We start from the raw sequence: 25,563 nt of genomic DNA, 5'->3' as shown, positions 1-25,563 counted from the left end.
GAGAAACACTGAACAAATTTGTGGAATTTGTTGATATAAACCCGTTTTTCTGAATTGTTTTTTTTCACAAAATTGAACTCGGAGACAAAGTGAATTAAAATTTCGTTTTGAATTCCTCACAAATTGCACGCTATTTACTAATACTAACGCGAGGACTTTATAGCATACCTGGTAAATGTCTAAGTTTGTTGGTTTGAGTTAACGGTGAGTAAACAATGGAGCCATCCATTAGTGATGTAACTGTTTTTTTTTTGCATCAGAATTCAAGTTTTCGTTCCACTTAAGGGGCTTAGAATGAAAGGGGTGTAAGTGATTTGATCGATTTCTCTACATCGACTCTCTCTTTGGGTCATAACTTAGCTGCAAATACATTCCCAGCTGTATTTACCAATGTGGAAAATAGGTCAGAACCTCATCTATCGAATTATATAGCAAACTTAAATTGGAAAGTTTTTGCTGTTGAGTTATTAACTAAATAAAAAGTTGATGAAGAGAAATCGATCAAGTCACATACACCCCTTGCATTCTGAGCCCCTCACTTTATATGGACGTTAGACTAAAATTGTGTACGCGGGTAACGAGATTCGAGTCAGAGGACAAGTAGTGTGGATTGAAGTCAGGTTGAATGAAGAGACAAATTTATATTCATTAGTCACGTCTTTTCATTGTTTTTTCATCTCCGAAGATTTCAAGTTCAAGTCTGCCTTAGTTGACATTTTTACGGTTAAAAATCTACGAAGCAATCAAGAACTAATTGAAAAGCCTTTGTTATAAAAAAAACCGTAAAGTGCTTGCATACCTGATATCTTCATGTTTCCAATGCATGATGAACAGAAATCAACTAATCCAAATAAAACTTGTAATGCACAGAACCAAAAAAAATCCCGGCGGATGGTTTATCCGTCTGGTCTAGAGTGTAAAAAAAACTTTTTTCTTTTCAACTACACATTTTCAGCCAGAATGAGAATTTGCTAAATTTTTATCTGTTTTTTTATAGGTCACATGCCTTTGATTCTATAGAAATAACTTTGAATGACTCAAGAAAAATATTTCTTTTCTTCACCGAATGGTGTGCGTGACAACTTGATATCGTAGTCGAAATTATGATCTTTATATCCAGGATGAAGCAATTTTAGAGAAAAATGGCAACTTTTAATGCATCCTCAACTATTTTAGAAACAAATCCGGCCATGTAATATGATAACATGTGAAATAAAATCATGAAATTCATAGTAATAAACTTTTAAAAGCCTTGGTTTCAAAAGTGAAAAAAGTATTACGTACTCCAAAAAATATATATCCCAAATTTCGTTTAACCTTATTGTTGTTACTAAAGAGTTGTACCTAACTAATAAAGAGGGGTTTTTTCATAGAGCATTCAAATGAAATGATTATATCATACCGTTTTACTTGAAATAGTTGAGATTTGAGAAAGTAGATCTTAGATAATTTTTTCATCAATAATCAACTCATCAACTTTAGAATAGTTGAAGATGTAATTTAAATGATGAACATTTTTTACTCTTATTCTATACTTAGAGCTTAATACAGATGTGATAAACGGGAGGTATTATGTAAGATTCTGTATAATTTGAAAACATTGAGTAGATCATTTAATTTTTGTATTTATTCCAACTTTCTTTATAGATGAATGAGTTGTATTAAATTTTATAGTCTACTGCATCATTTAAATGTCATGCAAATACAAATGTCGTAGCAGTTCTCATGCATCCGCATTACACAAAGAAAAAATATCGAGCTCTCCTCCAATGAATATAAAATATGTTTGCGTTCGATTCGTTATTGTCTTTCCAATATCCCTCAAGTGGATCGCTTAATTCAATTTGACTATAATAACAATCTGTGCAATATTTATTAAAGGCAATTTTTCATTGAACAATATAAAAATTCTGCCACCAAATCATTGCCGACCGAAGGGTAATAATTACACGACAAGGCACCAAGAGCAACCCACACCGAGCCCGTGGTTGATTGTTGTTTCATGTGCAATTGAGGTACGACGAAGAAACAACGCCGATATTTATGCGTCGATATCGTCAAGAGGCTATAAATGCCATCAACAGCAGCATTCATCCAGCGGCTGCGAATACTCATGGATAAGAAAATGAAGATGGAAAAAACAACAAGCCCATTCAGTTGAATTCCCCCGCAGCAGATCTCGAGAATGCTGCCGAAGGAAATTTTAAATATTCTGTGTATTTTTATGGGACACCGACAGAGATGGTTCGCAGCCGATTTAAACCACGCTCAATAGCGTGGGTAATGTTTTGTAAATCCATTCTTCGTATGGCACGGAATGGCTTAATCTGAATCAAGATTACGCTACTGAATGAAGCGAACGATAATCACCTTTCAGTGATTTTGAGTTATAACTCCAAGCCAACTGTTCTGATTGGTTATTAATTTCAAGTTCATTCGTATTTCCGTGCACAAGTATTATTATTATGTTTGTGCTGTTTGTTTATTTATGCGTTTTACATCCCTTCAGAGACGAAAATTAGTTAATTTCCTTAGTACAGAGGAAGGTCAACAAGCCCCGGGCACTACCTAAAGGAATCTTTCATTCTCAATCACCTGCCTATTCTCAAATAATTAGGGCGAGCAGTTCGACCGTCGCTTGTACCCTTTTTTGGAGTGTTCTGAATCCCACTCCCAGATCTGCCAACAACAAAAACTAGGCTTGTGTGATTTGCCTTGACTGACAGTTCAGTTTAGTAATAATTAAGGGATTTCTATTGTTGTGTACACGACGGAAGTGTGTACGTTCCCAACGGTTACACCAGATCCGAAAGTACGCATGATTTGTTCGCATTGGAATGGGTGGCTGAGCAACAAACATTGAATCTAAACTCAAAATTCAGTGACCATGACTTTGGCAGCGTTTGTTTCTGCCCTTACTCAATGTCGTTCTGGTACGGCTGCTCAGTGACATCACATCGGCTCGAGATCCTAAGCAGCATGAAGAAATGCACGTATCGGTTTTAATTGAAACGACATTGAAGTAACCGAGGGCGCATCCCGATGAGAGGGGCGCAAAACTGTTAATTGGCGGACAGCTTGGCGCGCCCTTAAAAGGCTTAATTTTTTGCAATCGACAAGATATGTGATTTTATATTTTTTATTGTATCATCAAAAAATGAGCGCAGTAAAAGCGAAGCGAACGCACATGTTCACTTTGACTTGCAGATGCGTACGTTTTATGAGAGGTGTTCACTATTTGTTTCATTTAAGATTTGAAATGTAATTCGTAAGAAAAAGTTTGAGGTTAATTGGTTTAATTGTATCCGCGACCAATTCAATCGGTCTGAACCGATTGCTGAACGAATCGAAGATGCTCGTCGCGCCCACAATCAAAATTTGCTCATCTACTCATGCGAAACCTGACTTTCAAGAATTCATTGTATCCGGAAGACCGAAATGAATCGAAATTGAAGAGGAGATAATTTGGGTAAAATACGACTTCAAACGATGTACCTCAGGTCAGATAGTCATAAGTAAAATACAGGGATGTTGAGACGTGGAACTTATTGATTTATCTTCGCAGTGATGATTTTTTAGAATTATAATTTACACTCTTGGTTTGTGATGCTTCGGTGTCCAAAATACACAGTCTATCTCAGACGATAAGTGACTACGAGTTCTTTTTTTGTTTCTTAGATAACACAAACTTTTTGTAGAAATTACGCGTTGTGTCATTTTCGATTATTACTTAGTTTACATCAGGGGTTCTCAAACTATTTTGGGCAAACGACCCCTTTTCCAGACTGAAGTCATACCTCAGACCCCCAAATTTCTTTAAGAATCCATAGTTTAGTGTTTTTCTTACTGAATAATTATCAATTTAAAAACATTGCAGTTAGTTAAATGAGTAAATTGGACATTAATTTCTCATGGAGGTGATCTGACGTAGTGGTAACAACCGTACCTCTCACGCAAAAGGTCACTAGTTTAATTCTCACTCCCGACGTTCTTCCAAAAAAAAGGGATTAATGTATAGTCACTATAATACTCAAAAAAACATTTTCTCATCTTATTCAACAAAATAGACATAAAATTTAGTGAATATAAAGTGTAATTATTGATACAAATTACTCACAAACTATAAAAACATTCGAATCGCAAACCAATCTATCCGCAGCTACCAAATATCAAAATACGGTTCAATAGTTAGTTAAAGCCTGAAACCTCCGCGTTCGATGATTTTCAAATGTTTCCTTCGGTTTCGGGTTGTTTGTAACCACACTGAAGCCTTTTTCGACAAAGTATGATGATGAAAAAACGAGAAGATATATTTCAGCAATGTCCCACAACGCAGCAATGTCCCAATTTTGTATTGTAACCAGAACTTATACAAATCTTGGTTGTACTCCTCATCTGTGCTGATGATAATCAATTTTTCTTGCATTATCACCTTGATTCATTCCATGGCTGTGTAATGCGTCCAAGTGAGTATATGATAATATAACATGATTATGTGTATCACGCAGTGAATGACCAGTACCTGATCACGGCCTGAAAGATCGATTCTCCTCTGGTATCAATCTCAACATATGTAGCAAAAATAATTTCTTGCCACATATTTTATCTTTAATATATCGAACATACCCTAACAACAGAGTTTCATTGTTGGGTAATGTAGACTCATCCAGCTGGAGAGAAAATCTGTTGGTCTATAATAAATTGAATAAAAATTTTCCCTGCTCGCGACCCATCTCAAGTTTCCTGAAATAATTTTTAAAAAAATTATCACGCCATGCACATAGATAACCAAGCATTTTGTAAATTCTTTTTCAATAACTTTATTGTAATCCACTTTATTTAGCTATGTAAACTCGTTGTAAATAATCTCTTGAATTGAATCAGTAGATGAGTGTATAATCATTCAACCTCCAACGAATTTCAGAACGCAAATGAACTTGCAACCTAAGGGTAAGCTTGTTATACAGTAAAATATCAGGAGCAAGTTTGGACATGAATTTGATGATGATATCTTTCGTGTTAAATCGCGTATATGTTTAAAACACAGAGAAATTCCATACGTACCTGAAGGATTTGTACGCTCAAACACGTTATCTTGAACCTGTTCACGTTTTTTTACGTACCGAATTTTTCATCTTGTATTCTTTGTACTTTCTTTTTATCTTGCGCACGCTCGTCGTCTTTTTGAGTTTTTAAAATGTACAGCAATGATACTTTCTACTGAAATATTAGTCATTCTTATAACAGGCTGGTTCATGTAACACAACTTATGCAGTATCTTGAATATTTCAAATAAGAACTTTTGTTTTATATGGGGGTCGATTTCCAGACCTCGTCGACACCAAAAACAATTTTCGTTTGTGTCGACTCCTGGGAAACCGAAATCGACCCCAAGGGGTTCAGATTTTTGCCAAATAACACGCAAGCTAGCGGAAAATTCACAAAAACGCTGCTGTTCTGGATTATGGTTTCCAATGTTGGGCTCCATACTAAACATTGCCGTGAGGATAGGACGGGTACAACTAAAAACTATCCAATATACACTAGTTCTTTCGTACCGTTAGCGAACGGCTGGCCCATTTCTACCATGGAGGCTAAATTCCGAATTGTACGCAAACATGTTGCGTGTTGCGTTTCCCCCCAAGCAGCGAGTATAAACTAAAAGAAAATAATTGTTTACTTGTTTACTTTTTTATTTACTGTTTGTGTTTCAAGCAAAAACTGAATAAATTGTTATGTTTGGTTATGTTTTGCCAATACTCAATGTTAATACACAGTTCAGATTTTAGACTTTGATTGCAAAATGAACGTAAATTAAGACGAACGTGAAAAATTGGCTCGATAAATATACGAAGCATTAATTTTTTCCTAAATTTATATTTGTTTGCTTGGTTTTACAACTGTTTGGTTTGACGGCGTGCTGTTTTGACAGGTCATGATACGTTCCATTTGTCAAAATTAAAGTTTTGTATAATTCATTTGTGGTCCGCAGGAATCATTGGCTCTTACTTCCTCAACGATGGAGATGAGAACAACGTTACTGTCAATGGTGGTCGCTATTGTCCAATGATTTCCAACTTTTTATAGCGCAAAATACACGAGCGAAATCTGGTTGACGGAACGAAGGATTAAATGCGCAATGAAAATGTATGCAACTAATTTCTCGTTTTTGGATCAGTGAATTAGCCGCCTGGATCGTGCTATTTGAAGCCGTTGTAATCACAGACGAAAGGTAAATCGATCGCTCGAAATGCATATGCAAAGAACAACAACACGGTTTCGTGCCCAGAAGGTCTACTTCTACAAATCTGGTGCTGTACACATCGTTCATCGCCCGCTCTCTGCAGTCTCGTAACCAGATCGATGCTGTTTATACAGATTTTTCGGCCGCGTTCGACAAAATCAATCACGATATCGTTGTCGCCAAACTCCAGCGTCTAGGTTTCCATAGTTTTCTTTTGAACTGGTTACACTCATATCTGACTGATCGTGTGATGTCAGTGAAAATCGGCGATACCGTTTCATCTCCTTTTCGGGTGACATCGGGCGTACCTCAAGGAAGTCATCTCGGTCCTTATATATTCCTGCTTTACCTCAATGATATTAATCTTTGTCTAAAGTGTCCCAAACTTGCATATGCGGACGATTTTAAATTGTTCTACACTGTGAATAGTGTCGATGATGCGATATTCCTACAGCAACAACTCGATATTTTCTCTGATTGGTGCGAAACCAATAGAATGGTTTTAAATCCAGCAAAGTGTTCAGTCATATCGTTCACGCGGAAACGATCGCCTGTAACATTTTCGTATAAAATACGCTATATCTCTTTGAAACGTGTTGTAACTATCAAGGATCTTGGTATCGTCTTAGACTCAAAGCTAACGTTCAACGACCATATCTCATACATCACCACCAAGGCATCTAGGATGTTAGGTTTCATTTTTCGCATCACAAAGCAATTCAAAGACCCACATTGTATCAAAGCTCTTTATTGTGCTTTAATGCGCTCTCATCTTGAATATGCGTGCATAGTATGGTCTCCCTACTACCAAAATAGTGTCCAGCGAATTGAGGTGATCCAGCAGAAATTCGTCCGTTTCGCCCTACGCAACTTGCCCTGGAGCGATCCTTCGAACTTACCCAGCTATGAGGATCGTTGTAAATTGATCGGACTCGATTTGTTGAGCGTACGTAGAGATGTAGCGAAGGCAACTTTTATATCCGATCTAATTTCCTCGAAAATCGATTGTGCTGATCTTCTTCAGTCGATCGATTTTAATATACGCCCTCGTAACCTGCGTTCACATACATTTCTCTGCCTTCCTCACTCTCGCACAAACTACGGTTACAACGAACCCGTATCGAGTATGTCTCGTGTATTTAACCGCTGTTACTTATCTTATGACTTTCACTTATCTCGCGCCAGTTTAAGAAAGGCATTCTTGACAGCTCTTTCCAGTTAGGCATAGTTTTAAGTAGATTAAGTATTTTATGTTATTAATTTATTAGGTATCATTAGGGCACTCATGTTCAGGCCTGTTGATAGTAATGAATAAACAAAAACAAATACTGCTACATGTGAACGAACACTGTGAAGAAAGGAAACATTGTAATTCAAGCACCGCTCGATGGCAACCAGAGCGTAAAAGCGGCGGTTTTGCACATTATATTACACGGTCTTGCTCTTTCTAACGAGCAGTCAGCATGAAATCGCGTTGCGATTTTGTTCCCAACTTGAAATCTTCGATGCGTCGGTGTTCATACTGTGTGGTGGAGAACGCTTGTGCATTTTTGCTCCAAACGAGCTAAATCAAACAGCAAGCAGCTGTTTAATTGCCTGTCACGACTTGAAATAAAGGAGAACGCATGCATTTGTGCTTCGCTCCTAACGTGGTGTTTTTTTTCTTCAGATTTCTCGTTGGGTTTCATCAAATAGTAAACTATCAGTTCTTTTCAGAACTGGTTTCCAAGGATGTTTCCGCTGTGTACATTCGAGTTCTAGTGCAGAACGTTCCCTCACGGAAACAATGCACCACCCAGAGTCCAGAGCCTCCAGATTTGTTTTTTACAAATGTAGAATGATAGTAGTGATGGAACAAACATATAATCACCGCCATGATACAGGGTGGGCCATTTAAAGTGGAAGCATCTGGCAACCCCATAACTTTTGACAGAGATGTCAGATTAACAAATGTCATACCGCGTTGGAAGCGTCATTTCAGTACAATTTTAACCATGGAACAATACACACCTAAACAACGCGCTGAAATTGTTCAGCTGTCCATTCAAAATAACTTCTCAATTGTGTTAACTAAACGTGCGTGGAAAAATAAAAATAAAGTTAAAACATCGCCTGGAGACAACACTATACGTCGATTATATGCCAAATTTATATCGTCTGGTAGAGTTTGTAATGCCAGTCATCTGTCCAGACGACGACCAAGACGTTTCGACGAGAATATTGATGCCGTTCGAGCCAGTGTTGCAGAGACTCCATCGACATCAGGTCGCCATCGTTCGCAAGAGTTAGGCATCGCTCAAACCACTCTCCGACGCATAATTCGTGTTGATTTGAAAATGTTTTCGTATAAAATTCAAATGGCTCAACAACTTAACCCATCTGACTTACCACGTCGACTTGATTTTGCGAAATGGCCAAAAATGAACGTGACTTTTGGCAAAAAATCATAATGTCTGATGAGGCGCATTTCAACTTGAATGGAGGAGTGAATAAACAAAATTGTCGGTTTTATGCTACTGAAAACCCTCAATTCATCGAAACGCAACCTCTTTACGACCAAAAAGTTACTGTGTGGTGTGGCATTTATGCCGATAAAGTCATCGGCCCGTACTTCTTTGAAAACGAAAATGGAGCAACGGTAACCGTGAATGGGGAGCGTTATCGGACAATGATAACCGATTTTTTATTGCCATTTGTTCGTGAAAATGAATTGGACAATTACTGGTTCCAACAGGACGGCGCTACATGCCATACAGCGGCTGCCACGACCAAATTATTGCGCGAAATGTTCCCCGGAAGATTAATATCGAAAAACGTCGATTATAACTGGCCACCGAGATCACCTGATTTGACGCCTCCTGACTTTTTTATGGGGATATTTAAAATCCAAGGTATACACTGGTAAACCAAGGACCCTGGCTGCGCTGAAAGACAATATCCGACAAGAAATTGCTGCCATATCGGTCGAAACATTGGACAAAGTGATGGAAAATGCCGAAAAAAGGGCACATTTTGCGGTCAAGGCCAGAGGCGGTCATTTACGAGATATCATAATCAAAAAGTAGTTAGAACAAATCTCCTTGGACCAAAATAAATGAATTTCAAAAAACAAATTTAAAATTCCACTTCTTTACTTTGCTATTGCAAAAACAAATCCTTCCACTTTAAATGGCCCACCCTGTAGTTGTTATAGCTATAAAAATAAAAAGCCTATAAAAAGAATAACGCCTGCGGTGCACGCTCATTATTCTCGTGCTCGTCGTGTTATTCTCGTGAGGGAAGGAAATAATAATGAATCAAACATGTTCAGCTTATTCGGCTCTTTTCCGGGTCATCAAAATATTCTACTAAGAAATAATTTCGAAAATCTCGATGCATTCAAAATTGTAACGAATGTTCCATCACTGAAAGAGGAACATGTCAAACTGAACAGGTGTCAAAACCTTATATGACTGAACAATAGAAGCGGTACTATGAAGGGAGCAATTATTCCGGATCCTATGTGACTAAAGCTTTCATCATAAAGCTGGGTCGTTGAGACCAGGGGTCGACAAAGTCATATTCAACTGAGAATAGTCAGCTTCACAATCAATTGGAAATGAGCTTTTGCTTCTTACAGCAGTGTCTTTGTCAACATGAATCAACAGTCATTCGGGCCCTCTCGTCGCTAGCTGTTCTAACGAAGCTCCATGTTCAATTCATTCTTCACCGTCAAATGGACTTCACGGCAAATTGAAGTGTCACGTCAATGAAAATAGCCATTTGCTAGAATAGTTCATCAGTCATCCTCGCTCTTAACGCCCGTCAATTCATTTCTAGGCAATGCAAGTCATGTTGACGGCGAAAGCCAAAGTAGTCCTAACCGAAGCGAAGCGAGAGTTGATTTTCATGTTTCGTCTTCGAAAATCCTGACTTGGGCATTGAAATCGTGAAACGACTACGGTTCTAGTTACTGACTGTTACTCATTCTGGATCAGTAATAAAATAATATCTAGGAACCGAGCTGTTAGAAAACGTTGACGTGATTGTCAAGGAATTGTTCAAAAAATTTAGAATGTGCTTAAGTAGTTCATTCTATCTATCTAATCTATCTATTTTTCATTTTAGGTTTATTGCTGGAATTCGTTACTTATAAGTACCATATGATGTTACTTTGAATACCTATGGAAATACTATGTTTCACACGTTTTCACATTGTCGAGAAATTTCTGTGAAGTCATACTAGAGATTTCCTAATGGAGCAATTCCACGTCAAATCGGCTATCCGATGAACCGACCCTCTCCGATTTTTTTGAAATGTTGTACATATGATGACAGTCACCAAAACCACTATTTTCATTGTCATGTGGCCAATTTTAATTAGGACTGATTTTCCAGTCCAGGGCGTATATAGAAAAAGTGATTTTTTTTTAAATCGTAACTTGAAAGCAAGACGTCTGATCAAAATATAACGCACGACAAAGTTGTTGGTAAATAATTGGATTATTAAAAAAAAAATATTTTTAACACGCCGCTCTAAACTATTACTCAAAAATTGAATTTAATGTTCAAAACTTTTGTATCATAAAGGACTCTTACATGGGCCTCCCCCAGGGCTCATGTTTAAGCCCCCTTTTGTACAACTTCTATGTAAGCGACATCGACAATTGCCTTACACAAAATTGCAGCCTAAGACAACTTGCAGATGATGGAGTGGTCTCTGTCGTAGGATCAACAGAATCCGACCTACAAGAACCCTTACAAGATACTTTGAACAATTTTTCAACCTGGGCCATTGGGCTAGGGATCGAATTCTCCACGGAGAAAACAGAGATGGTCGTTTTTTCTAGGAAGGATAGACCAGCAAAACCAAAGCTTCAACTTTTGGGTAAACCGATCACTCATGCTATGTCATTCAAGTATCTTGGGGTCTGGTTCGACTCCAAATGTACTTGGGGGGCCCATATTAGGTATCTGAGTAAAAAATGCCAACAAAGAATAAATTTTCTCCGTACAATTACCGGCACCTGGTGGGGAGCCCATCCCGAAGATCTTATAATGTTGTATAGAACAACTATTCTCTCAGTGATGGAGTATGGCAGTTTCTGTTTTCAATCAGCTGCCAAAACACACTTAATTAAACTCGAGCGAATTCAGTATCTTTGTCTCCGTATTGCGTTGGGATGTATGCCCTCAACGCATACCATGAGTCTCGAGGTTTTGGCAGGCCTACTCCCACTAAAAGATCGCTTCAATTTATTATCTCTTCGGTTCTTCATCCGGTGTAAGGTCATGAACCTATTGGTGATCGGAAATTTTGAGCGGCTGATCGAGCTAAATTTTCACTCCGGATTCATGAGTTCATATCATGAATTCATCTCCATGCAGGTTGATCCTTCTTCGTATATTCCCAACCGTGTTTGTTTCCCTGACTACATCAATTCCTCTGTGCATTTTGATCTGTCCATGAAGCAAGATATCCATGGATATTCAGATTACCAACGATCGAGGATCGCTCCAACGATCTTCGATGAAAAATATAGGGGTATCAATTGTGATTATATGTACTTTACTGATGGGTCCACTATAAATGAGTCCACAGGATTTGGAGTGTTCAACGAATTTTTTAGCACCTCACACAGTCTTCAGAATCCTTGCTCAGTGTATATTGCTGAATTGGCAGCAATTCATTGGGCGCTGGACAGCGTCGCCTCACGACCTGTTGAACACTATTACATTGTAACGGATAGTCTTAGCTCTGTCGAAGCTATCCGTTCAGTGAGGCCGGAAAAGCACTCGCCGTACTTCCTTGAGAGAATACGAAAAATTTTGAGTGCTTTATCCTGACGCTGTTATGTCATTACCTTTGTGTGGGTCCCTTCTCATTGCTCAATTCCGGGTAATGAGAGGGCTGACTCATTAGCAAAGGTAGGTGCGATTGAAGGCGATATTTATCAGCGTCAAATCGCCTTCAATGAATTTTACTCTTTAGTCCGTAAAAATACCATCGCTAACTGGCAACGCAAATGGAACGAAGATGAATTGGGCCGGTGGCTTCACTCGATTATCCCTAAGGTTAGCCTCAATCCATGGTTCAAAAGTCTGGACTTGAGTCGGGACTTTATTCGCACCTTCTCCCGACTCATGTCCAATCACTGTTCGTTAGACGCGCTACTCTTTCGTTTCAATTTGGCCGGCAGCAATATCTGCGTTTGTGGCCGAGGTTACCACGACATCGAACACGTTGTTTGGTCGTGTGAGGTATATCTTGTTGCCAGATCGAATTTAGAGAACTCCCTTCGGGCTAGAGGAAGGCAGCCCAATGTGCCGGTGAGAGATGTGTTGGCTCGGTTAGACCTTGATTACATGTCCCAAATATATGTTTTCCTTAAATCTATCGATGTTCGTGTGTGATTATCCTTATATCCTTATACCCTCCATTTCTTCCTTTGTGAGTAATTGGTCCGCTTGCTATAAACAGGAGAATTGAATGTAAATTCACAACAGATGTACGAATAGATTTAAGAATTGAGTGTGTGTGTGATTATCAACATTGTAATAATTTCCTTATACCCCATCCTTTTCCTGAGAAGAAAAATATGTCACCCTTTTAATCTCGAGTCCACCGCGAGTAATCGGTTTCCCACATTACTAACCATAGATTTAAGAAAATTGTTTTAAAAATATATTTAAGATTTCGGCTCCTTTAAACTTATGTAACTGAGCCTGTAAAAATAAACGAATTTATAAAAAAATAAAAAAATAAAGGACTCACCCTTCGATATTTTTCAATATATTTTTATTAGAAAACCCTTTCAATTTTACAAATTTTGACATATAGCGGAGCGGAGTTAGACTCTTTAAAATAAAGATATGAATTTTTTGAAAATTTATAAAATTTCAATACTTTGAGAAATCATAACAATTTAAGAAAAATAATATGAAAAAATGTAATCTACATTTGATCCTACATAAAAAAAACTATGTATGACGTTTTATCCTAGAACTAACTGTACTCAAGATATGACAAATCTCGTCGCTAATTAAAAAGAATCATCGGTTTACGAAACATGAATGAATAGATTAACAACAGATCTATAAAACCACCGTTCTTGAGCATTTGTTGAAGATAAGCTACGGAATTCGCTACTGCTCACAACCAGACGAATTAAGCAACCAGGATAGACGTTCAGGATTAACCATTAGGGAAGGCGTCGAATTTCATCAGGACAATGTCGGACCTCGTGTTCCTTTGACAACTCGTCAAATACAACTCGTCCGATCCATTATACTAATCAAATATTGCACCTTCAGATTATCACAGGTCCAAATTCCAGTAAAACGAAAAACCAGTTTTTCGACGATAAATGTGACAAGTTTTGAGGTTTTCAGAAAATTGTGGAACAAAATGATACATATATAACTGAATAAATGTATGTTTATCTTTAAAAATTATACTTTTCGGACAGTATCGGAATATCTATTCAGAACAACGCCAAATACACTCTTAGTATCAACAATTATCCAGTACCTCTTCTCATTGTTATGTTTTTTTTTTCTAGCCGAGCTCGAACAGATTACGGTAAAAAAAAAACATATCATTTGAACACCCGCACGTATAAACACGGTTAGGGCAGGATCAGCGCAAGGCGTTGCGGCGCGACCTCGTCAAGATCAGTCGCATTCGTCGCGTTGCATTGAACTTTCATACCCCACGTCTCGGCGGTTTCTTTTGTGTGTGTGTGTGTGTGTGTGTGTGTGAGAGAGAGAAAGGTCAGCGTAGTCTACTTAATGTATGCGCTTTTGTGCGTGGAAAATCTTGAACCTGACCGCGCTTCTCCTGTTTAGCGACTTCACCCGCAACGTCAGTAGCAACGATTCAACAGTAATGACGCCGGCGACGAGAGTATAATGATCCGAGAGCTTTGAAATGGAACACATCCGTAAATAATCTCGAGCGGTTCAAGTCACTAGCTTGAGTTGATACGGACCTGCGGAAATAGTTGATACAATGTCAACAGGCGGTAGGTATAGGTCATGAAGGCAATTTAGCGACGCTAGATCACGATCTGTACTTTTGCAGTGTTCGAAGTGGATTCATCGCTAGCTATGGATCTGATCGAACCCGTTTGTCATATGTTGCTCGGAATGTATCACTTCATTCATAAGTCTTTACGTTGTGAGATTTTCGGGGGCGCACCTGTCTGTTGAACATCCAGACGCTGCTCGCTCACGTACAAAAAAATATCCACACAATTAGTGTGCGACCAGTGTAGCAAATTTGCATATATCCGCGCAATAATTCTAACCGCGTCACACATCACCCACAAAAACGACAAAATCGCTCCAAACTGTGCGGCACAATCCATACAAGAACCTGCCGCCAGATGATGTGATTGAAATATTGAATCGAAATTCAATTCGAACACTCCTCTTGTTTGTGATCTGTTTTCGATTAGATTCTGTCAGCGTTTCAACCCGGGCGGAATGATACCTAAGTTCCGTTTCCCACTCACAGTGAGCGAATCGTGTGGGTATTTATTTCCCGACATATGGTTGGTATCTGCCAAGGCTGCCAAGGAATTCAAAAGATCCCAAATCGAGCTTCTTCAAAGTTATTTCATGAGACGACCAAATCGAAGCCGAGTTTCCAGGAAAACAATTGTTGTATCTCGGCTATTTCGATCAAAGGATTGTCACGCCGGTTCACCTCTTTTGTGTCATGGTTGAAAATGAAATTAAAATAAGCATTCGTGACATGTCGTTTTCAATTTGGCAGCACGCTTTGTTTCCAGTTCTCAACGAGTCGGGTCCGCGCGGGACCTACTGCATAACCGCGAGCGATCGCGAGACTGGTTAGCCGCTATTGTTAATGTCTAAATTTGATGTTTATTTCTGGATGGGCGGGGAGACGGACGAACGGATGGCTACTGATGTTGGGAGGTTATCCTTTGTTTGTGTCAACGACTGCTAATTGTTTACTGCGGCGAAGACCAATTACTCCACCAACGAGAGTGCCGCCTCACGGTTCGTACGACGAGTTGATGAAGCTGAAAGAGTGTTCTTCGCCGAATTCGACATTCTCCGCCGCGGAAACCGTGTTGATAAAGGTAAGCTAGTTTTTTTAATTTGGCGTTTCAATTCAAATTATGTGGAATTGTCGGAAAACTTTGAAAAATACTTCGTCAGGTGAAATTTGAGTCACAAGTTTTTGTATTGTAGTTTTTGGAATACTAAAAGTTGAACATAAAAAATGGATACGAAAATCTTGTTACAGTAAAATTATGCATTTTATTTTTCAATGCATCGGCTAATCATTACTGGGATTTATGCTGATTGTAAGACCATTGTGTAACCTTTTTTCTTACCATAGCCCATTGCTTACAAATCGTTAAATTTAATTATCCTAATTCGGGCTCTATGAAAAATGTTCAGCGACGAATCTTATTTTTGGTTGAACGGATTCGTCAAAAATTAGGAAATGGAATAAAACTAAATTAGGTGATGAGCAGCCACATGAATTGAAAGAACTGCTGAAGCATGCGGTTTACGGGTCGACGGGAACATTGCTTCAAATTGTTTTCGAAGACTGATGTGGCCACCACATTACTGTCGATGGGGTCGAATTTGTTTTTCTATCCGAATAAAAGTATTGCATCTCACAAAATAAGAGAAAAGTTTGGTGAGCAGTTCAGGGCGCTACAATCTAGGATTTGTATACTGGTGACTTATTTTGAACCAAATTATCATTTGATTAGATCATGGACGAGTTAATTCATTTTACAGTGCGTTTGTTTCATATGAGTTATCATCACTTACCTGTTGTGCACTACGACGGATCTTTCTTTTTGTATTTTTAATTCTCAGTAAAATATACAATATTTGCTGTTTCTTCAATATAACATTGAACGGATGAACTATTCAATATACAATAGCCGAGAGCAACACACCATAAATGGAAAAGAACGTAACACGGACATAAAACCAAAACAGTAAAACACACGTACAGCCGAGTGCAAATAATAAACCACAAAACACATAAAAACAGAACGGCTGGCCTTGGGTTTTGGAATGGACCACTAGGGGAACCGTGTGAACTAGCAGCGGCATGATGTCAATGTTTGATTTTTGCTCCAATTTCGAGGTTTTCTCAAAATAAACCGAACTCTTGGCTTGGGAAGAAAGGAAACAGGAAGTTGGGGAAAAAAGTCAGCGAAAATGTTTACATTTTTTCAACTAGTGAATTGCGCACTGCAACGGAGGCTTCAATGGTATTCGATTTGTCGTAATCGATTTCGATTAATTTCTGCAGGGTTTAATGCTGATGCGGGATATTAATAAAAATTTACGACTGTTGGGGTGGGATTTTAATGGATTTTTCTAGATTTAATAACTTTATTAAAAATGTTTGCGTGTGCTTACTTAACACGACGGCAATTAACGGCTATCGTTGGCTCACACGAGTTGTTTTCAAAGGTTACCATTACCGAACCCAATGGTGAGTAAGGGAAGCAGGGATGGGGATTTATTGTCAATCAAGAATCGCGAAGTGGGAGGTTGTGAACCAGTTATCCGGAAACCAACAGGTGCAGGTGTGAATGAGCAGTAATGAGAAATGATATGAACGATAATATCAATATACCTCAGATGTGGTCGTACTCGGTACCGTTTAAATAATGTGGTGCTCGAAAGGAACGCTAATCTAATTGTGCATTCCCTGACAGTGCGCTACTAATAGGATAAATATGAAAAATCACTAACGGAAGTCTACAACTTAAAGATCATAAAATTAGTTCTCAATAAATTCAACCAAATGAGAATGAGAAAGGGAGTAGAATGATTTTTTAGCATGATGAGTATAAATTAGTTTAGGCTAGGTAAACATGTTTCATAAGTTCATTATGAAGGTTTATTTTATAGAATTCATTTGGACCATCCAATGCTACCTTCGCCTAAAATATGTTGCAGTTCTAGGCTTTTGATGTGCATATTTATTCTTATATCTATGACTCAGTGAGATGGTTATTGAATGCCTTCATTACTAGTAACGAGACAAAATCAGATCTGAATGTTTGCATGATCTCAAATTCAGCTTCTGATACGAGTTTTTAGTTCTCCAGAAAAGATACACAGTTCAAATATGAGTGAATTTGTCTATAACTACACATATCTTCTCCATATTGAACCTATTTTCGACCTATTTTTCCTATTTCAACTCATTATTAAAAAAAATGTTCTACATTGTCAACTGAAAACATTCTGACATTCAAGAATATTCCTCTATTCATAAAAAAACAAATGGCGAAATAAATTTGGATGCGCCCTTCCCTTTTCAGATTCAAAAGATTGCTGCTAACATATCACGAAAAAATTATAGGATGTTGTGTCCAAGACAAGACCACATTGTTGACGTAGAACTACGCTGTTATTTGTTGTCTTAGTATTGTCTCAGTGGAGTCGCACATCTAGACATGCTTCGTACAACGTAAACCAACCAGCATCACACAAGCGTTCAGCATAGCATTCATACAGAGCCATTCAGTGGAGGCGATCTGGCGTAGTGGTAACATTCATGCCTCTCACGCTGAAGGTCACGAGTTCAATTCTCACTCCCGACATTCTTCCAAAAATGGAAGTAAAAGTGACGAACCAGCCAAATGAGTTGAAAATCACTATAATACAGATAAAAAAAAAAAAAAAAAAAAAACAGAGCCATTCATTGATGGCTTCAAGCGACTATGAATATAGACACTTCTCATCATTTTGCACTATTCTCAAAAGATACGCTTCTGCTAATATTATTGGCCTCGAGAAAATCTCAGTAACCTCAGTAACCTCGAAAAGAGATGCATTGTTTCATTATGATCAAGATTAGCGCAAATGCCATCCTTGTTCAAGGCAGTTTTGCGGTTGGCACGCGAACCCAAACAACTCACAACATTCACTATGGTTTAGCTTGATATTCCTCAAATAATTATGTGGCGCACAACCTTAAAGCCTGCTTCGCCATAGCGTCAGTTCTATGCATTGATGCAATATCAAAAGCATCAACGAAGCCTCTATGATGTCGGAAAACAAGGGATGTTAACTGCTTTGAATAAAGAAAAAGTCTTAATATTTGCCTCAGCAGAAAACCATTATTCATACTCTAGCGCAAGTATTCCTCTTCCGCTACCTTTCGCTTTGTTTATATTCATTATCACGGCTGCATAATTTGCACCATCAAACAATCGTCCATCGCAGTATCAAAATACTAGGTGATTGATGCATCGTGGCAAGGCTTATGCACACGGGAGCAGGTACAAATGGAGTTTCAGCGTAGCGAAGATGCGTTATTTGTACATACGGGCTATGAAGCACGCACGTACGCACACAAAGACATATATCGATGGCTTAAACTAACTGAATATACACACACTTATCTCTGCTTTGCGCTCTTCTCAACAGATCTTTCTAATCATATTTCCGGTCTCAATTACCTTAGCTTCCATCCTTGGTGGAGATAGTTTTGCTACTGTTATGCGAAACCAAATGACACACAAACTTCCTGAACAATTATTTTCTTGGTGAACACAATTGTGTAGTTCACAACCTTAATGGAATGGCATCAGTTTCATGTAATGATTGCAATGCCAGAGACATCAGCGAGTAAGTAATTTGGTCGCGTCCACAGCTCAATCCGAAACAAAGACATGTGATGACGTAAAACAAGGAAGAACAAGCGATGTTCATTGCTTCGTATCTAGAACGATACTGAAAGTTTGCCTCAGCGAGATCCAATATTCATGCTCTAGGCAAATATTCCCCTTCGTTCTTAATTTTCTTCTTTTCTTTGTTCACGGAAACTTTAAATCGTTCCCCTTCATTGCTCGCCGATAAGTTGTTCGTTATAGACGACATGGGTATGGAAGCTCACAAATGAGCAGAGCAAATGTATGGAAAAATGGAAATGCTTCTAGTTTTCATCAAATAAAACCGTTTACACACCAGGGGATTGTAATATATAGTAATACAAACAAATATCCGATTCGTTTGGTATGTAAATCGCCAAAATCCGTTCACGGAAAAACAAGTTATTAACCTTAATTTTTTTTCATAAAAACGTGACCTGTTTTCAGATTTGGCACTCTTAATGAAAGACGTAGTTCTACGTCAAAAAATAGCGGTGATTTGATGTTCAACCGAAGCTTTCGATCAAGCTACGGCATATTGAATCTTCTTCCACCCAGAGGAAACTGCTTACATGAGCTTTTCAACACTTTAATACTACTTGTAAACTACATCTACTCGTACGATCACTCTCGATTGTGTTTGGTAGTTGTTGTTGGAGAAACTCTTTTATTGTTAAAGTGCCCACCTTGCGATGTATAGGTGACTTGTTGGAAATTGAGGACTATTCAAAACTATTTATTTTGGAATTTCAAAAATATATTTTTGAGATAAATGAATTTTGATTTTCAAAATATTTTTTTGTAGTTGTTGAGAAACATGGATCGTACATTCATTACGAAACCCAACATGAATGATAAAATTTACTTGAAGGAGTGTTTGGCACTTGATAAAACCTCATAACAATAAACAATCAAACAACAGACAATCCATATATCCCAATATGGGCATATTAACTGTCCCCAATGCAATAAAGTTGTTTTATTTTACAACAACCGGAAAGGGAAGGTGGCAGACTTTTCGAGCACGCAAATCTGTTCGTTGTTCGTTGGGAATCATATGGATTGGCAGACTATCTGTACCTGTGGATTGAGAAGGGACATTTTCACCATCGGTCGAAAAATTTGCGTGAGAGAGTGTTTCTGAAATTCGACCGTTCCCCTTTAGCGTTTAGCAGAATATTTTTTCTGCATTTTGTACTAATTGGCCCTCGAACAGTTTTTTTCCAATATTTTGTTGTCAATTTTCTCGGATTCTTTTTGGTTATTAAATTTTTGGTTTTAATAAATTAATTTTTGGTATTGGATTGGTTAAATTTTCAACGTAGCACTATTTATGATCGAGAATTAAATAACGCAAAAAAGGTTTATATGGTTTCTTTTATTTTGGAAAGGAATTGTGTTTATAATTTTGGAACAATCTACAGACAGTATAACGATTCTATACAGCTTAAGTATATGCAGTATACAGTAACAATATAAACAGGAAAAAAAAATCCATGGATTCGAAAAAATTACCCAAAAAGGAGTTTATCGCTTTGAATTTTAATTTCACAATGGACTGTTTTACGTCTACATTTTGAATTTCATGTCTGGAGCCATAGCTTTGAAGATATGATGAAGATAGATGATGAAACTCGATCTTCCCAAGAAATGCATGGAACTGTCAACGAATAAAAATAACTGATCAACGTTAGGAGCCTACGTATTTTGCATGTAACAATAATGGCTACTAAGTGACTGTGACTGTGTTTCTAATAGAGTTCAATGTTATTCGGGTCTACAGACCCCGCAAAATAGAAAAAGTCTAAAAAGGGCAGTTCATTCACGTTAAATATGTCTAAGTTCCCACATAAATGAAAACCCAATGATGCCTGCATTTATAGATAGTCGAAATGATGAAATGTTATACGTTAAATCGTATAACCAAAAAATTTCATTTATATTACACGATACGCTTAGATCGGTATTAAAGCATTCCAAAATCTTAGGAAAATTCAATAAACTATCGATAACTTCGTTAATGACGATTTACCTAGCCTATACAGTAAAACAATTTGATTCAAAAATACTGATCAAATCAACCAACAATGACAGTTATCGTGTCATACATGTAAAAACCTAAAAAAACAAAAAAACAGACAGAAAAGGGATATGAAACGGAAACAAAATTCAAAACTAGAATCAAACACTTACTGCCAGGTTAGACTTCCGGTAATGCCATCGCGTAACCGATCACGAAGCGAACGTTGCCGGCTAGGGCCGGGTCCGGTCGGGAGCGTTGGTGGACTTCCAGTGGTTGACATTTTTGGGCTACTGAACAGTGACAATTTCGTCGGACTTCCACTCACTGCCGCGGGAAGATGTGTCGAACATTGGTTGCGATAAAAGGTTGGTTTGATTTAGTTTAGTTTATTCGGTTGTACAAAAAAGATTGTTTTCTCGGTATTTTGTTGTTGTTCTGTTGTGTTGAGATTTGACAAGCAGGATGAGTTAAGTGGCAGTTTGGAGTGGAAAACTGTTTGTAGTGGATGACTACTGAGACGATTGGATGGGAAAACATTCAAAATCAAAGATTTGTGTGTGTGTGTGGATACCGCGAACCTCGTTAAAATCCGCTTGGTTCGCAAAAGACACAAAAGAAAAATAACCTACCGCCAGCAAAGGAAAATGTCGACTCGAGCGAATAGGCACTGGCCGGGGCCGTTGCCGTGGTCGACGTGAGCGCGTGGAAATGATGATAACCCCCGCCGCTGCTGTGGCTGCTGAAGGGGGAAGCCGCAGCCGATGAAAGCGATGACGTCGATGTATGAGTGCTACTAAAGCTTCCGGCGCACGTGCGTTGTTTCGGCGAGCAGTCGCGCGGTGGCGTAGTCATCGCAACGGAGAAGCGAAACCGAGCGCGATGGTGTCACGTGCTGCAAAGCCGGCTAAACGTTTCGCAAGGTTTGGGTAAAATAAAGCTAGCTATAAAAGTAGTGTAATACTGTGCGCGGAACGAAAGCTTTTTTGTCTGAGTTAAGAAGCTATGCCTGGCTTAACTGTTGGAAAAGAGCTTTAATTTATTTCTATGGGGTAAACTCATGTGAAATGCACGCTAGATTCTCATTTTTACGTTCAACTATTGTTTTCACTATTTATTCTAGTCATCACTAATAGCATTTAAAATTAAAACTCCTCCTAGTGGTGAAGATATACTCGAAATATTTAAGCGTTTACGTGCGAACTGGTGGGAATTTCCAAACACTTATGGTGGGAAATTCCAATTCTTTTCTTGACGCTTTTTAAGTTTTAAATGTTTGTGTTGATTATTTCATTAGGAGAAAAAACGTTTTGTGTAAAGAGAGTACAAAAAGCTGACTTGAGGTGTGAGCGTAAACTCTTTCACGTGTAAATTAAGCTAGAAAAAAATACATGTACAAGTGAATATGTTCGAAAGAAAATAATGTAAAAATTAATAAACTTACTGAAATAGAAGCAAACATTGCCAAGCAACATCTAAAGTCTAAAAAAATACTGTTTTCGCAACACTGAATATTTGTGGGTACGTTACGTAAGTGTGGTTAGGAATTCATCCCAAAAGAGTTAAGAAGTCATCTCATTTGAAAGTGTGTTAGTCAGTATAGCGACTTGACGCCGCTATTAGCACTTAAGCACGAAACCTCGGTGCGTCCATTCTCCATGTGGAGCGGCCCAAACAACGTCTGTTCTCCAGAGTAGTGGCTGACGAATGAAGTGCGGTGTCTCGCCAGCTACATCCAAGTCAGCAGATCCATCTCGAGGCTAACCATCGCTACGCTAGTAAAGGGTGTGGCACATCAAATTGCATCACGGAAAAAAACGCTGTAGAAATTTAATTTTTAGGAATTATATCTTCAGCTTTCGCTTATAATCAGATAAGAGTGTATAGATCTCGTTGGCCATGCTTCACTGTCAATTTTTCGTAAATTTGGAAAAATGTCGTCGAACGAAAAAGAGCGTCGTGAATTAATCCTGCGCACTCATTTCGAGAATCCGGAGTTGTCACATCGGGACATCGGTAAGATGCTGGGAATCGTCTAATCCACGGTCAGCAGAGTACTAAAACGATACTTCGAGAACCTAACCATCGACCGGAAGGTGAAGAACGGCAAAAATGGATGCTCCGTCAGTGAAAAAGATCACAAGCGCGTAGTTAAGCAGTTTAGACGTGATCCGAGAAGTTCGGTCCGGGATGTCGCCAATAAGCTGAATTTGTCAAGTTCATTCGTCCAGCGGACCAAGCAGCGGGAGGGCCTGCGTACATACAAGGTTCAGAAGGCTCCAAACCGCGACGAAAGGCAAAACATGGTGGGGAAGACGCGAGCCCGGAAGCTGTACACCGAAATGCTGACGAAGCCGCATTGCCTGGTAATGGAGCTGCCGGGCCTGTTGTTTTTCTCCGCAGAGGACAAATTCAGCGTTCCGGAGGAGATTCGCAAGCAGAAACTAGCCAAGTTTGCCAAAAAGTACATGGTGTGGCAAGCGATCTGCTCTTGCGGAAAGCAGAGCGCCCCCTTCGTGATGACTGGCACGGTAAACGGGCAGGTTTACCTTAAGGAGTGCCTACAGAAGCGCTTACTACCACTATTGAAGCAGCACGAGGGCCCGACCATCTTCTGGCCGGATCTTGCTTCGTGCCACTATTCAAAGGACGTGTTGGAGTGGTACGAAGCCAACGGGGTCACTTTCGTGCCAAAGGAAATGAACCCGCCCAACGCGCCGGAGCTTCGCCCAATAGAGAAATATTGGGCGATTATGAAGCAGGCCCTCCGGAAGAACCCAAAAGTTGTCAAATCGGAGACGGACTTCAAGAGAAAATGGATTTCTGTTCAAAAAAAACTACAACCTGACGTTGTACAGAACCTTATGGATGGGGTAAAGAGGAAGGTGCGAGCATACGGGCTTGGGCTCGAAGTATGAATAAAAAGAAAATGCCAAAAGTTGTTTAATAGTTTTTATTTTACTGTCTAAAATTTTGAAAAGGATCGGTCTACTGGGCGAATTTCTACAGCGTTTTTTCCGTGATGCAATTTGATGTGCCACACCCTTTAGGATAGGATGGTAGAATATTAAATCTACGAATAATCAAGAAGAGAATACAGCATGGAACAATCGTTAACAACCTAGATACCGAATTAACCCATTAACGATCAAGCTGTAAAAAATATTTTTTAACAAAAGCCATCTGTGTAGTTTCGATTATTGGTACAGAAACCCCAAACTTCAAGAATTATTTCGTTCCTTTGTTTTCCAGAAAATGACAAACAATAAAAAAATCATCAAACGAAAACATTGGTCAAAACCTACATTTTCGTTACATTTTTTTTGGTTCAATCCAATGTAAGAAACATTGAATTGGGCTATCGTTTATCAAAATAATACTGTAGAAAAGTTTACATATTTTTGATTTTCATAAGATTTTGTTTTTTGTTAGGTTATGCGAGGTTATGCCAAAACCTTACCATATGATTGTTTTCAAAAGCCATGAAGAATTATTAAAGTTGCTGTTCAATTTTTCGAACACTTGGCATAAAATGGGTTAAGGACGTGGAGTGAAAACTTGGTACTTGGTACTGAGGTACTGCTGAATTTCCCAGACGGCGACGGAATCGTACTGGATCAGTATGAACCTCGTCACTCCGGTATCGTTTCGCTGCAGAAGCTTTGTCGAAAAGAGGAGAATGTCCGGAGGGTGTGTGGCTACAGAACCTGGTACTTCCAGCGGTTGAACAAGCAATATAGATACCGGCTTCATTGTGTTGGTCAAAATGCAGAGTCGTGCAAGCAAGTGGCTGGTGATCAGCGACAGTATGAGTGTGTTTAGCATGGAAGGCCGAGTCTACAACAAAGTATCATCAACGTGCACTGTTTGCACAAAGGGAGACCCGATGTCGAGAAGGAAGCATTCTTCATGAAGCTGTCTACGGCATTCTATAACGTTGGAACATTAAGATCATATATGAGGACATGAACACACATAATTTTAAGATAAGGACATCAACAAGGCCACATGGAGATCACTCAACCAACTAATGACAAACCAGATGAACCATGTTAACATCGATGAACAGTTTTTCGAAAAAATAGCCAACGTAGGCACCTTTCGATGAGGAATGCGATGGAGCTGTGGCATAGAAAACTCGCCACTGGGCGATCTACCTGGGCTCTGAGATGATAGAGAACTGGGCCCAGCATAAACGGGCAAGGAATACATGATCACGATTCTGAGACGGAAGAAGCGCCAACAGGAGGACCGTGATCATGAAGAAATGGATCAACTATACAGAAACGCGGATGTTCCACGAAATGGTTAACCAATCTCGCAGAGACTATGTACCGCAAACCATATGCAGGGATGTGGAGCACTTCGATGAGTATCTCAAACTGATACAGCAAATAGAAGTGGAAATGGAACTGACACTTACTAGTTCATTATACCCAGTAAAGCCGCGAGCGAGCTGCCTTCTAGGTAGAGTTCAAAGCAATTGTAAATTTTGATAAGAACATGCATAGACATGCTCCTTTAACTTGACCCAATGTGAATAATCAAGTGGAATGAGGTTTGGGCTACCGGATAGTCAATCTTTTGCGGAAATGAAGTCTGGTTGGCTTCCTGCTAGCCACGTTTTTGGACTGTTTCGGGAGTTTTTT

At 38.9% G+C, this 25,563-nt stretch overlaps 1 protein-coding gene across 6 annotated transcripts in view; it reads right to left on the bottom strand.

Moving 5' to 3' along the window:
- Positions 1-25,563, bottom strand: part of LOC129778219 (TLD domain-containing protein 2) — a 438,692-nt gene that overhangs the window by 333,887 nt on the left and 79,242 nt on the right. For 3 of the 6 annotated variants that reach the window (XM_055784977.1, XM_055784979.1, XM_055784978.1), the window contains exons 2-3: positions 21,547-21,821; positions 21,088-21,241 (exon numbers count right to left, since the gene is read on the bottom strand). The exons of 2 other annotated variants lie outside the window; for them this stretch is intronic. In XM_055784977.1, the coding sequence (XP_055640952.1) occupies positions 21,088-21,241; positions 21,547-21,769 (377 nt within the window). In that variant the 5' untranslated portion in view covers positions 21,770-21,821. The remainder of the gene's footprint in view (positions 1-21,087; positions 21,242-21,546; positions 21,822-25,563) is intronic. One more of the 6 variants, XM_055784981.1, reaches the window with a different exon arrangement.

Source organism: Toxorhynchites rutilus, chromosome 3 (genome assembly GCF_029784135.1).
Source record: "Toxorhynchites rutilus septentrionalis strain SRP chromosome 3, ASM2978413v1, whole genome shotgun sequence".
NCBI lineage: Eukaryota > Metazoa > Arthropoda > Insecta > Diptera > Culicidae > Toxorhynchites > Toxorhynchites rutilus.
Note: the sequence above shows the minus strand (reverse complement) of the source record. Positions and strands in the feature narration are given on the sequence as shown.